A 14,132-nucleotide genomic window follows, 5' to 3' on the forward strand; every position below is an offset into this window, starting at 1 on the left:
TAAGCTTTTAAGGAGAGGGGATTCAAGCTAGAGGTAATGGATTGAGCTACAGACATAGACCTGTAAAATAAATAAATAAATAAATAAATACATAGGTAAATAAATAAATTTTGAGGTGAATGTTTTGGTACAGATAAACTGTAAACTTCATGGTAGTTGGGAGATGTGATCGGAAAGGTTGGTTTAGATTGTGGAAGCTTTAAAAGACATGCCATGGAGTTTGGGTTTAATTTTTCCTTGCAAATTATAGGAATATATTTTTTTGTATAATTTTTTCTTCTAATTTTTAGGGTATAAAACTTTTGTATAGAGGAATAATGTAGTAAGAAGAATAATGTGATGAGATCAGACTTAGATTTCAGGAGATAACTTCAGCCTGGAGGAGAGAGACAAGATAAACTGATAGGAAGTCAAGTAAGAAAGACATTGAAATAGACCGTCAAGACTCCACTGATCTAGGGTACTTGATTTAAGGGAGAGAATAGATTTTAAAATTTTATTTCTACTTTAACCTTCATAGAAATGTAAAATTATTTTGGTTTATAATACACAGCATGTTATAATTAGTTGATTTTACTTCCTTTAGATAATAATGCATTTACTTCATCTGAAGATGATATTGTTGTTGCCCCAATTACCCATGTATCAGTCACATTAGATGGGATTCCTGAAGTGATGGAAACTCAACAGGTGCAAGAGACATATGCAGACTCACCAGAAGCCTCTTCACCAGAACAGCCTAAAAGAAAGAAAGGTAGGTCATTAATTTTTGGGGGGCAAATAGTCAAATCTTGATGTGGAATCTATATATAATTTTATTCAAGGTAGATGGTTAATTTTGAGGGGCAAATAATCAAGTCTTGATGGGGAATCTCTATATAATTTTATTCAAGGATTTTTTTTTGCACTAGGCATTGAACTCAGGGGTGCTTTATCACTGAGCTACATCCTCAGACCTTTTGATATTTTATTTGATACAGTGTCTTGATAAGGTGCTTAGGGCCTCACTAAGTTTCTGAGGCTGGTCCCAAACTTGTGATCCTCCTGCCTCAGCCTCTGGAGTTGCAGGGATTATAGGCATGTTCCATTGTGCCTGCTCAAAGATATTTCTACACCAATTAACACATTGAGGGCAAAAATCCAAATTGAGGTATTTGTTCATATTAGGGTCATTTAAAAAATAGAATTTTATGTATTTAAAATACTTGGTCTATCACAGAAAAAAGATTTACCAACTTTTTAAAGCCTCAGATTTTTAATCTAACCCTGTTAACTCAAACTCAAAAAAAGAGCTTGTGGGTAAGGACAGATCAGCTTCATCTCCAAAGAGGATTACTTGAAAATCACCAGTCTATACTTGTGATTGATTCCAACATAAGATTCTAATTGGAAAACTTATGCATTGGAAATCAACTAAGAAATTGAAGAGGAAAATTTTAAGGGGATTTTGAACTTTTCACAAATTGGCACCACACTTGCCTTCTGAAGTCTGTTGCTCTTTCCATTTCATTGTTCATTTATTTTGAGTTTAATATTTTGGTTAAAGGACTCACCAACCACCAATAATCTGAGCTCATGTGAAAGTAAGGGAAATTCCAAGAGAAAAATGAAGAAGAAAGTAAAAAAGTATAAACTAACATTGTAGCAGCTCTCAAGGGCTGAGAAACCTAAGTCAAGGGGCTTGTTTTTATTGATTATGTAGTGGCAGCCTAGGTCTTGGGCCTTTGCAAGATGAGGTATTAGACCTGAAAATATAACTGGAACCCTAAAAGAGATACAAACTTGGGGGAAATCCATCCATTAACAAATACAAGGAAACGTGTACAAGTTTCTTGTACAAGTGTCTGCCAGGACTCTGGAGAATTCTTCCTTTGAGAATTTATGATCCTTGTCTCCCTTAACTAGGTTTATGATGAGATTTTAAACTATCACTAATTTAGAATTCCCAGCCAAGTAATTAACATAAAAGTGACTCCAGGCTGATAATAACATTGGGGCACCAGGCTGAAACTCACAAAATTGTTCTGGTAAGTTGCACATTGAACCTAAGTTGCATAAGATTTCCTCAGAAAAAGCCCTGTTAAAGGTGAACTGACATTATGGTATCACAAAATACACAAGGAAGACATTTCCTGAGTAAAAAGTAGCAGACATAGAAAACCCTAGGTTTAGTTCTCTAAGAAAACAACAGATAATAAAATGATCAAATAGAAACTTTGAGGAAGATTACAGTTTCTAAAGCAAAAGAATAAGAAACAGTCAAAGAATTAACATGGTTAATAACATGATCAAAGAACAAGAAGATTTTTAAAAAGACCAGGGGGAACTTCTACTTGTAGTTGAGATGGATTTACCCTTCTACCTGAAGCAACTAAAAATAGGCAAAATATATGAAATAATGATAATAGATATCAGTCAAACAAAAGTCAGTGTTACCTGAGAGACAAGAAACAAATGAGTTGAGTCTTATGATGGCCCCTTATTCATGAAGAAAAATTGTTTGGGAAATAATTTGTCAGTTTCTTAAAAATTTTAATGTATACTTGTAACCTTGTCATTCTAAATATTTAAACAAAAGAAATGAAAGTGTATGTTTAGACAAACTTATATTGAATATTTTTAGCAACAATATTTTCACTTGCCCAAAACTAGAAAAAAACTAAATGTCTATCAACTGCTGATTGACTAAACGGGTGGTATATCAATATAATATCATTCAAGTATAAATAGAACATACCATTGATACATAAAACAAAAATGGATAAATTTCAAAAATTTTTATGTTAAAGGAAGAAGCCAATGATAAAAGAATATGCTTATGTGTACATAAAATTCCTGAATCTACAGCCGTTTTTAGTTTTTATTTAGACATAGGGTCTTACTAAGTTTCCTAGGGTGCCCTCAAACGTGTGATCCTCCTGCTTCAACTTCTCAAGTCTCTGGGATTTACAGGCATGCACTACCATGCCTGGCAAAGAAATAATTGTAAATCAAGAATTTTGTATCCAACCAAGCTATAATTCATGTGAAGCTCTGTATATTGCCACCTTGAAATAGTAAGGGAGATGATGGATTATTGTGTAGGCTATGGACAGTGTCTGTCATGACTTAAACTAGTTAGATATTTTCTTTATTCCTATTGCCTACCTCTATCAAAAGAGCATGTATATAGTATAAAATAAGATGATAGGTTACCAAAGTCTTGGTTTCTAATGATTTATTGTCATGAACATAGCCAGAGAATCTGCCTCATGAAGCAATTCTCTACAGATGTCTGACATGCTGAAAGTATTACTAGAGATATTTTTGGCTTTTTCTCCCCTCACCCCCACAATGCTGAGGGTTATAGGGCCAATGCATGCTATGCAAGTATTCTACCATTCAGCCCCCACCCTGCCACCTATTTATTCCCTTTTATTTTGAGACAGGGTCTCATTAAGTTGCCCAGGCCTGGCTTTGAACTTTCAATCTTTCTGTCTCAGTTTCCTGAGTAGCCAAGATTATGGCATTTGATAGTCTTAAAACAAAATTTAAAAGGGAAAAAAGGGCTTTTCTGACCCCTTTTCCCCATACTCTTACTCATCCAAATGATTTCAAAAATGTTTTCCTACTCAGTTTCTTGGGATAGGTTGTTACTTACCTTGTGATTTTTTAGCTCTAAAATTTTGATATTCTAAGGTATTGTCTTATATTTACCCCAAATTCACCCTGTGGTCTAGACCAGAATATTGGGGAAGAGAGTAACTATATACAGAATGGTAGTTTATTCAGACAGCATGAGTGCCTCAACTAAATACAGTCAACAATGCTACCAAGCCATAGTTCCAGAAGAGTGGCAGAAGTAAATCACAGAGACTTACCAATCTGTATTTAGGCTGTCAGGATGGACTTAGAGATTGATGATGGATAACCATAAAATTTGCTGAGAATTTCAAGAGATATAGAAAACTGAGGTGTTTAAAAATACACAAGCCAAGCATGGTGGGTGCTTCCTGTAATCCCAGATACTCAAAGATTGAGGCAGGAGGATTGCAAGTTCGAGGCCAGCCTGGGCAACTTATTGAAACCCTGTCTCAAAATGAAATAAAAATGGCTAAGGAGGGGCTGAGGCTGTAGCTTAGTGGTGGAGTGCTTGCCTTGCACGTGTGAGGCACTGGGTTCCATCCTCAGCACCACATAAAAATAAATAAGTAAAGATATTGTGTCCATCTACAACTAAAAAAATATTTTAGAAAAAAAGTTTTTTAAAAATGGCTAAGAATATATGTAGCTCATTGGCAGAGTCTTGCCTAGCACATCTGAGGCCTCTAACACATATCAAATACACAGGAATAAATTAGGTGGTTCAACAATTAGGTGGTTCACATTTTACCTCAGATATTTTCTATATCTATAGAATATGAAAAAGTTTCTAACATTTGAAAATTTATGTAGAAATGTCTTTTATATAAAGAGAGAAAAGCTCAAAATCCATTTCTCTTGCCTTAAAAAGCTTGTACAACCAAGAGTCAGACAAACCTATGTGGCCAATTTTTTAAGTCCAAGTTTTATCAATGTCAAGAATATTCCCCGATTTCTTAAGAAAGCATTATCAATATGGTTACATCAAAGACAAGATTCAATATTTGAAATTTAACCTCATTTTTACAGATGAGTCTGTCATTTATTACATAAATGTGTTTGTGATCTGACCTACATTAATGTTAAGTTTTTACTGAAATTATTTTTTAGTAAAAGCATTTTAAGGTCAAGTTTATTGTCCTATGTATAGACATTTTGGCCTTTGAAATTTATGATAAATGAAAAAATAGCTAAGTTGTTCATTATTTTTCATTTTTGAGGGCAGATATTTACACGGTTATTCTGATTTCAGGGAGGAAAACTAAACCACCACGACCAGATTCCCCAGCTACTACTCCAAATATATCTGTGAAGAAGAAAAACAAAGATGGGAAAGGTAAGTACTGCTATAATTTCCCCCATAATACTTCCAGGCCAAGTAACATTGAGATTGCTTTATAATGTCTTCATATTGTAAGTAGAAACTTCCAGTTTTCTTGATAAATTGAAATGGAATATATTACTACCAATGTTTATAAGATAGAGTTGCTAGTTTCTGTAAATGAACTGGTAATAAGGTAGCTCTAGAAATCCTTTTGAGTTATTTTCATTTGTATGTCAAAATAATCCATTTATTCATTTAATAATATGAGGCTCTTGGAAAAATTCAGCCCTGTTAGATTTCAGTTCATACACATTATTAGGTTGTCTTGAAATTCTAGTATTTTCATAACCATTGCTCAAATTTGAAGAAAGCTGTTATGGCTGATGCTACTTGTTCTAATATAAAGACAACAACTATGTAAAGTGTCATATAATTCTTTCATGTTTCTTCTATGTAATGGTTTTTAAATAGAAAAAAATATATCTTGAAGTGCTTTCTCCCTAAGTCATTGCAAATCTAATGGGTAAGGTATTGTCTCTGAAAGTCATCTTACATAGGACTGATTCAGAGTTCTTTCTTAGACCTTAAAAATTATGAACATCAAATCACCAATTCTAACTGAATATATTGGCAATACTAACTGAATTATATAATAATTTTGTGTTAATATAGTTTACAGAACTTTTTTTTTTTGTTTTATTGTGCTCTTTTAAATGAAATTTTGTTCATTTAAAAATAAGTTGTTTTGTTTCAGGAAATACAATTTATCTTTGGGAATTTTTACTGGCCCTGCTCCAGGACAAAGCTACTTGTCCTAAATACATCAAATGGACTCAACGAGAAAAAGGCATTTTTAAACTGGTAGATTCTAAAGCAGTATCCAGGTTGTGGGGAAAACACAAAAACAAACCTGATATGAATTATGAGACCATGGGAAGAGCACTCAGGTGTGTGAAGGTTTTTTTGTTTTGTTTTGTTAAGAATACCATTTCCTAGGTATTGAAAAAATAGGTAACTTTTTAAAAACTAAGGGATTAAATAAGAGAATTTTATTGAGTTACAAAACAACAATTGTTCAGAGGTTTAGTGGAATAGACAAAGGTGAATGGAGGGAAGGTGGGGGCGGGGGGATAGGAAAAGGAAAGACCGTGAAGTGAATCTGACATAACTTTCCTATGTACATGTATGAATATACCACAGTGAATCTCACTGTTGTGTACATCCATAAGAAATTAATTTAAAAAATAACTATAGGTAAATGGCAGAAAGATTAGGAGAAGGAAGGGATCAGTGGGGATGGGGAGAGGGAAGGGGAAGGAGAGGTATGGGGGTCTGAATTAGAGCAAAATATATTCCATGCTTGTAAATTATGTCAAAATGGATTCTACCATCATGTATAACTGAAGAAATAATAATTTTTTGAAAACCACAATTCTTGTAGAAATCAGTGCAAATTCAAACTAAAAGCTTATTCTAACCAGGGAAGATATTTTCCTTCTTAAAAAAAGGAAACAACAACAGATTCAGGTTGAACTAAACAAAAATCTGATTTAAAAATGCTACAAATCTGACGCTTTTTGAGCAAAAAAAGTTGTGGTGCCTAAAAGGTTTTGGATTTTGAGAGGCTGGGGGAAGAGGCTCAGTGGTACAGTGCCTAGCATGTGCAAAGACCTGGGTTTAATTTCCAGCACTGCAAAAAACAAACAAAACCAAAAAGATAAAAAGTGTTGGATTTTTTGAGTATTTCCAAATTTGGGTGATTTGTATTAGGGACGCTCAATAAGTAAAGTCTATATGCAGATATTCAAAAACTCAAAAAAAAAACCCTAAATATGAAATATGTTTTGGTTCCAAGTATTTTAGATAAGACATACTTAACCTATAGTTTACTAAGAAAATATCTATCATTAGAAATTGTTTAAATTTAGCCCCAAATACCAATAATGGTAGTGTAGGTACTTGTAAGAAGTTCATTTTTAAACATGAAGCTCAGGTATGATGTTATTTATTATAATGGAATAGATTCATACTTCAGTATTAATATTAGAAATTTTGAATGAGGTACCATTTTTTATTCTTAAGCTTGCTTTTACTTTATTTTTCTGGGATCATGTAATTTATTCTCAATATATGCACATATTTGAGAAAGATTAAAAATAGGAATGATCTGACTAGGCATGATGGCACATGCCTGTAATCCTAGCATCTCTGTAGGCTGAGGCAGTTAGGTCAGCCTCAGCACAAGTGAGACCCTGCTTCAAAAAATAAAAAGGGATGGGGATATAGCTCAGTGGTAAAGTGCCCCAGGTATCAATCTCCAGTAGTTAAAAAAAAAAAGAATGATCTGAATAATCTTTTAGAATAATCTTTTTGACAGTCTTAAACTAGAACTCTTCTTAGATCCTCAGCGATTTATTGAGATCCTGTCTCAAAATAAGAAAGGGATTAAAGATGTGGTAAAGCACCCCGGAGTTTAATCCCTAGTACCTAAATAAACAACAACAACAACAAAAATTAGAACTAGTTCAAGTTTTTGGTTTATTTAGCTTACACTTTGTTTTGGCTCTTGATTTTGTTAAGATCAATGACAGACTATTTGGATCTCTGTACTGTACATCATTAAAGTTTGCACACAAATCTGAATAAAATTTAAACTTGTATTAATGTTACAGGAAGCTATGGAGAGGAAACAGTTTCTTGATATATGTAGGATAGTTGATTATCCCAGAAAGTTAGCAGCAAGATAGAGAAAGGAAGAAAATTGAAGACTGGTTACTTTTCAACGGTACCCTAATCAGAATTGACTTTAGATTTAATTGGCAATAATGACTTTTCTCTCTCTAAGCGTTAAGTTTATCCTATATAAGGTAACTGTCCTTAATTCAGAAAATTTTTCACTTGTTTGATTCTAACTTTAAAGTTGCTTATGACTAGGAAAATTTGTTTTTATTGAATATTATTTTAATTTGATTGATTGAATAGGATATTGATGAAATTATCTGCTTTGAATAGGTACTATTACCAAAGGGGTATTCTTGCAAAAGTGGAAGGTCAGCGCTTGGTATATCAGTTTAAAGAAATGCCAAAAGATCTTATATACATAGATGATGAGGATCCAAGTTCCAGCATAGAGTCTTCAGATCCATCACTATCTTCATCGACCACTTCAAGTAGGAATCAAGCAAGCCGATCAAGAGTATCTTCAAGTCCAGGGATAAAAGGAGCCACTACAGTTCTAAAGCCAGGGAATTCTAAAGCTACAAAACCCAAAGATCCTATAGAAGTTACACAGCCATCAGAAGTTTTGAGGACAATGCAGCCCTCACAGTCTCCATATCCTACCCAGCTCTTCCGGACAGTTCATGTAGTACAGCCAGTACAAGCTGTCGCAGAAGGAGAAGCAACTGTAACCAATAGCATGCAAGAAGAAACATTAAATTCCTCTGTTCAGAGCATTAGGTGAGAAAAACCAAAGTTCCTATGCATAATTACTATATGTTTCTTACCAGCACCATTATTTATTAAGTGGGTCAGGGTTCAGAAGTGAACATTTTATTTTAAGCTAGAACTTTTGGTTAACAGACTATTTCAGGAGCCATGTGTATTGTATTAGCCCTCTGATTGTATCAGTGATTCCTTATTTTTAAACTTTAACATTATTTGATGTTATTCTATCACTTTAACTATAGCTTACTAGATAGACCCATATAAGGAATGACCCAAAGGTGAGAAAAATCCAGAGAAGTGTTTCAGATTTTTTTTCAAATTAAGTCAGAATCTGAAAAAATTCAACATAGATTGTCATACTTTGACATTAAGAATGTACTGAGTTCCATAAAAGAAATGTTATTACTTGGGAAGATCCTACTATGGAATACTTCTACAAGTTCAAACAAGTGGGGAGGCTAAAAATTTAAAGTTGTCTTTTTCAGGCTTCAGAGTGCCAGAATTTGGAAAAGTAGTTTTCTCAGTTTAAAAATCATACTTGTCTAAGAGCCTGAGTATAGATGCTGACCAAGAAAACCCTGCTTTAGATTGGTTTTCTAAAGAATTTTGGGACTACCCTTACCTGATTTTAGAATAGGGGCAAGGAATAAGGAATAAAAGTCAATGGATATTTAACAGCTTTTGTTGTTTTGCCTGTTTATACTGTCATGAATTTCAAGAACATGAAATGTAACAGCACACAGGAACCCTTCCAAAGCAAATAAAAGTGATTATTATCATTTGCAGATTTCCATACTATGTTTGAATATTCCATAATATAAATGCTGAGGTGTTGGTTCAGTTGTCTTGATACAAGTTAATTTTACCTAGAATCAAGAACACACTTGGATAATTCAGCCTTTCGTACAAATTAAAATTTTTGCTATTGGGAAAATCTTAAATTTTCAAATGATTCAAGTTGATTTTTTTCTTTTTTATTAGACAGGAATGATATAATCTCAAGCATTTACCTTCTAGTGTTTTATTTCCTGTTAGTTTGTTACCATATGATTATGTATTTGGGAATATATGGTTCCTCCCACTAGATTCTAGATTGTCATCTTATCATTGTGTGTATATGTGCTAACAGACACAAATGGCTACATCTAGACACCGGGACCCAACTGTTGGAGGGATTAAGTGGAATTTTATAGCAATTGTATTGAAAATTTCCATTTTAGAATTAAAAAATGCCTCTAGCTTTGAAAAGTATTAAATTGCAAATACTGTATTAGATATTACTCTGAAAGTCAATTTGTGAATGATACCCAATGACAGTTATTAAAATATTCTAAGACTTGCCAGAAAAATTCAAAGCTATCTATTTCCTCCCAGTGGTTTAAAAACTGTCCTTAGTGTCCCTTTCGAATTTCCTTTCTAGAATACCCTGACAGTTCCATGAAATCTGCCCGGATTCTAATATGTTTTTTCAGATCAGGCTATATACATGTTATATATCCCTTATCTGAAATGTTTGAGATCAGAAGTGTTTCAGATTTTGAATTTTATATTGGATTTTGGAATATTTGCATATACATAAAGAGCTTTATTTTGGATAGGACCAAGTCTAAACACCAAATTCACTAATGTGTTTTTTATATATATATATATATATATTTCATATAGACTGAAGGTAATTTTATACAATATTTTGACAGTGAGCTGTCACATGAGGTTAGGAATTTTCCACTTGTTTCAGATTTGGGAACACTTTGAATTTTGTATTTTTGGATTAGGGATGTGCAACCTGTATTACTACAAGTCATTTCTAAACTAGTTTTTTTAGATTGCTTTCTTGCAATTCTTGTTAGATCCGTGTTCAGATAAAATATGTCCAGTTTTGGTTACCTTAACTCTTAGCCTCGTATACTTCTTTCTTGTTCTCCAGTTTAAGCTGATTGCCTGGCCATACTATCTTCTGTTTGTTACATACAGGTGTCATTTCAGTTGATTTTAATGCCTGCCTCTTACATATTTAGCTATGTAGGAGCCATATTTTATTCATTATCATTTTCCTAGTGCCTAAACATTCACATTTTAGAGTTTATTTTGAAGTAGTGCATGTATTCATTCTTTTCCCTCATTTTAGGATAAGGAGTTTTTTAAATGGGCTATTTATAGAATGAAGCAATATAAAATTTAACATTTTCAAGTTAAAACTTACATTCTTATTGTAGTAAATCATTCCTTTATATGTATATATACTCACATTTTAAAATCATATATGTTTAAAATTTTTTCTGTCATTTGTTTTATCTTTTATTTCTTTCCCCAAATTCTACTTGTTTTCAAGCAGTTTGACCTTTAATAAAGTTGGGGATATAGCTCAGTTGAAGAGCATGAACCTCAAGCAAATTGAACATATCACTCTGAAATTTTAACATTATTGGTTTTTATTAGAATAATTTCTGATAAGATAGTGATATTTTATTTTTTGAAGTTGTATTTTATAATTACCCAGCTTTTTATTATAAAAATTTCAAAATGTGGAAAAGTCAAAATAGTATTTAATAAATACCTATTTACCATGCACTTAGATTAAAAAATTGGTAGCACTTTGCCTTTTCTCTGTAGATTAGTTTATGACCTGGGTTTTTTTTTCTGTTTTACTATTTATCAAGTAAGTTAAGATTATCTTGACTTTTACCTTTAAATAACTTCAACCCATAACTCATAAGAATAGATATTATTCTAAATAACCATTATCCTGGGAAATAAATAGTAGTTTGATTACATTACTCATTTTTATGACTAATAAAAACAGGGGCCTTTTAAAGATTTTTCTCACTATGGTTGAGAGGAAGTAGAACATATACAATTTAAAATATAGATTTTTCAATTATTATAGTAAGAATTTGACACGCAGAACTTTTTATATTTTACTTTACATATAGTGATATATAGAATTCTTACAGTTCAATGAGATGTGAGTGATATTCCCATTTTAGCTGGGCATAGTAGTGCATATCTATAATCCCAGCTTCTTGGGAGGCTGGGGCAAGAGTATTTAAAGTTGAAGTCCTTCCTGGGCAACTTAGCAAGATCCTATCTCAAAATAAATAAATAAATACATTTAAAAAAATTTTTAAAAAAATTGAAGGGCTGGAGGTGTAGTTCATTTGGCAGAGTGCTTACCTAGTATGCAATCCCCACCACTGCCACTGAAATTCCTATCTTACAGATAAGGAAACTGAAACAGAGGTGCAGGAGCTTGGTTATATCTAGTACGTGGTGGAGAGAGCATTTTAATGCAAGCAGTTTAGTCCAAAGCAGTGAGCTTGATGATTTGCCACATTACCTACTGATTTATAACAGATCACATGAACTGTCATTTATTTACAGAGAGGCATGTAGCATCTCAGTGTATTTCCTTCACCCATTTATTTTCATCTCATAAATTGCATTTATCTATGTTTAGTCAATTAAACTTTTTTGATTTACAGCATTTGTGTTTAGTTTTTACAAATTTTGATTTGACTCTGGCTTCATGTTAGTCCAAGAAACAACAAAACTAAACCACTGACCCTGTTCCAAAATGGTCTATGGATGTAATTAATGGTAGAGTGCCCCTAGATTCAGTCCTCAGTACTGCAAATAAAAAAAAATCTCTGATAAAATATTTTCACAAAATTGTCCATTGGTAAACTTGAAGTCTACCTAACTTAACTTCTTCTTCTCTAATATTTATTCAAGCACTAAGAGTTTGTCTTAGTGCCTTGTTTTTCTTTCTTTTGGGGGGATATTGGGAATTGAATTCCAGGGGTGCTCTACCAGCCCCCCCCCTTTTTTTTTAAAGACAGGATCTTGCTAAATTGCTGAGGCTGGTCTAATTTATAATCCTCCTGCTTCAGCCTTCTAAGTAGCTGGGATTACAGGTTTGCTCCACCATGCCTGACTTGTCTTAATGTCTTTTAGCTGGGCATGGTGGCCATGCCTATAATCCAGGCAGTTTTGGAGGCTGAGGCAGGTGGATCCCAAGTTAAAAGCAAGCCTCAGCAATTTAGAGAGATCTTGTCTCAAAATGAAAAGGGTTGGGGATGTAGCAGTGGTAAAGAGACCCTGGGTTAAATCCCCTGTACCCTTCCCCCTTCCCAGTGTATATACATGTACAGTTTATAATTTACCTTAAGTGCGCGTGGTGAAGGGGGGAAGAAGGTAAGCATTATCTTCCAGCCTTGCCAGTTATTAAATGTGAAAATGAACTAAATATTTTGAGTGGTTCCTCATTTATAGAATAAAGATCATAATACTTACAGGTCGTTGTGATAAGCACTTCCCAAAAGATCTTCAACAAAAGTTATATTATCTTTCTTAGCCTCGGAAATTTTTAAAAAAATTTTTAGACGTTGATGGATCTTTATTTTATTCATTTATTTTTATGTGGTGCTAAGAATCAAACCCAGTGCCTCACACATGCTAGGCAAGTGCTCTACCACTGAGCCACAATCCCAGCCCATCTCAGAAATTTTGATGAATTATAAATTATTATTGTGGTACCAATTGCTTGTAAGCAGCTTAGGAAGGTTTTAAAAAGTAACTAAAATATACTCTGTTATATAATATAATGGGATATATTTAAAATTTGTTTTAAAATTTGTTAAATAACCATCATATTTACATTGTATATATCATATATAATTATGTGTATTTTCTGACAGACAGTAGTCTAGTTTCTCAAACTAGAAAAGACTTGTCTTTTAAAAATTTGAACAAAAGGGGCTGGGGTTGTGGCTCAGCAGTAGAGCACTTGCCTAACACATGTGAGGTCCTGGGTTCGATCCTCAGCACCACATAAAAAATAAATAAATAAAAATAAAGGCATTGTGTCCAACTATAACTAAAAGATAAAATATTTTTTAAAAATTTGAACAAAAACATTAACTGCCTAATGGTAGCCCTAATTAGTAATGTGGACAATTTTAAAGTACATTATTGTTTCTGCCATATCTTAGAGAAGGAAAAGGGGGAGAGATATCGGAGTTAAAATGGCCTGTAGTTTAAGAATATAATTGTAAATATTCATCTTAGCTGAAATTATTCAGAACTCCAGAGGTAGAAGTATGTTGTAATAGTGCCTGACTATAGAGTTTCTATATAGACACATAGAGTGTCTGCAGTCAGATGGTCTCTTTCTTATCTTACTGGTTATCTTATGCAAGCTGTTCAACCTCTTTTTACATGTAAAATGGAGAAAATGTGTTTATACAACATGACAAGGCTATACATATTATAGAATCTGTGTTAACTATATGCCAAGTACTGTTTTACGTAGAGTACGTGTATGTAAGCTATTGTCGTGGAAAGCCTTTTGGGACCTTATTTTTAAAATGGTATTTGGCTCTAGGGTACCATACTCAGACTCTCATTCCACCAAAGTTACTCCAATTCAGGTGGGAAAAGAGATGGCAAAGGCACAGTGTGTTTTGGAAAAGCTCCCTGACTCCCAAAGTGATGGTTTCCTCCCACTTTGTCCATTCCTGCCTAGTATTAGCTCATGTGGCCTTTATTCCCAGCCATATTCTGCCTACCTATTAAATCTTTATACTCCACTCATGATCTTTTCTAGCTTTGTCCTTCAAGAGAGCTGTTAATATCCTGCTGTAGACTGACGCTCACAATGATGACTTGAGTGGCAGTCTGAATTTGTGAATCACTATCACACGTGAATGGGTAGGCTCTAGTCATCCTGTATCTTCCCACA

The 14,132-nt window shown here is 33.4% G+C and overlaps 1 protein-coding gene across 6 annotated transcripts in view; it reads left to right on the forward strand.

The window, feature by feature from the left end:
- The window catches only part of ELF1 (E74 like ETS transcription factor 1), a 107,852-nt gene that overhangs the window by 90,301 nt on the left and 3,419 nt on the right, over positions 1 to 14,132 (forward strand). For 5 of the 6 annotated variants that reach the window (XM_081290660.1, XM_081290657.1, XM_081290659.1 and 2 more), the window contains exons 5-8: positions 587 to 754; positions 4,874 to 4,957; positions 5,700 to 5,892; positions 7,958 to 8,404. In XM_081290660.1, the coding sequence (XP_081146786.1) occupies positions 587 to 754; positions 4,874 to 4,957; positions 5,700 to 5,892; positions 7,958 to 8,404 (892 nt within the window). The remainder of the gene's footprint in view (positions 1 to 586; positions 755 to 4,873; positions 4,958 to 5,699; positions 5,893 to 7,957; positions 8,405 to 14,132) is intronic. The other variant, XM_081290662.1, reaches the window with a different exon arrangement.

Source organism: Spermophilus citellus (genome assembly GCF_964194105.1).
Source record: "Spermophilus citellus genome assembly, chromosome: 1".
NCBI classification, from domain to species: domain Eukaryota; kingdom Metazoa; phylum Chordata; class Mammalia; order Rodentia; family Sciuridae; genus Spermophilus; species Spermophilus citellus.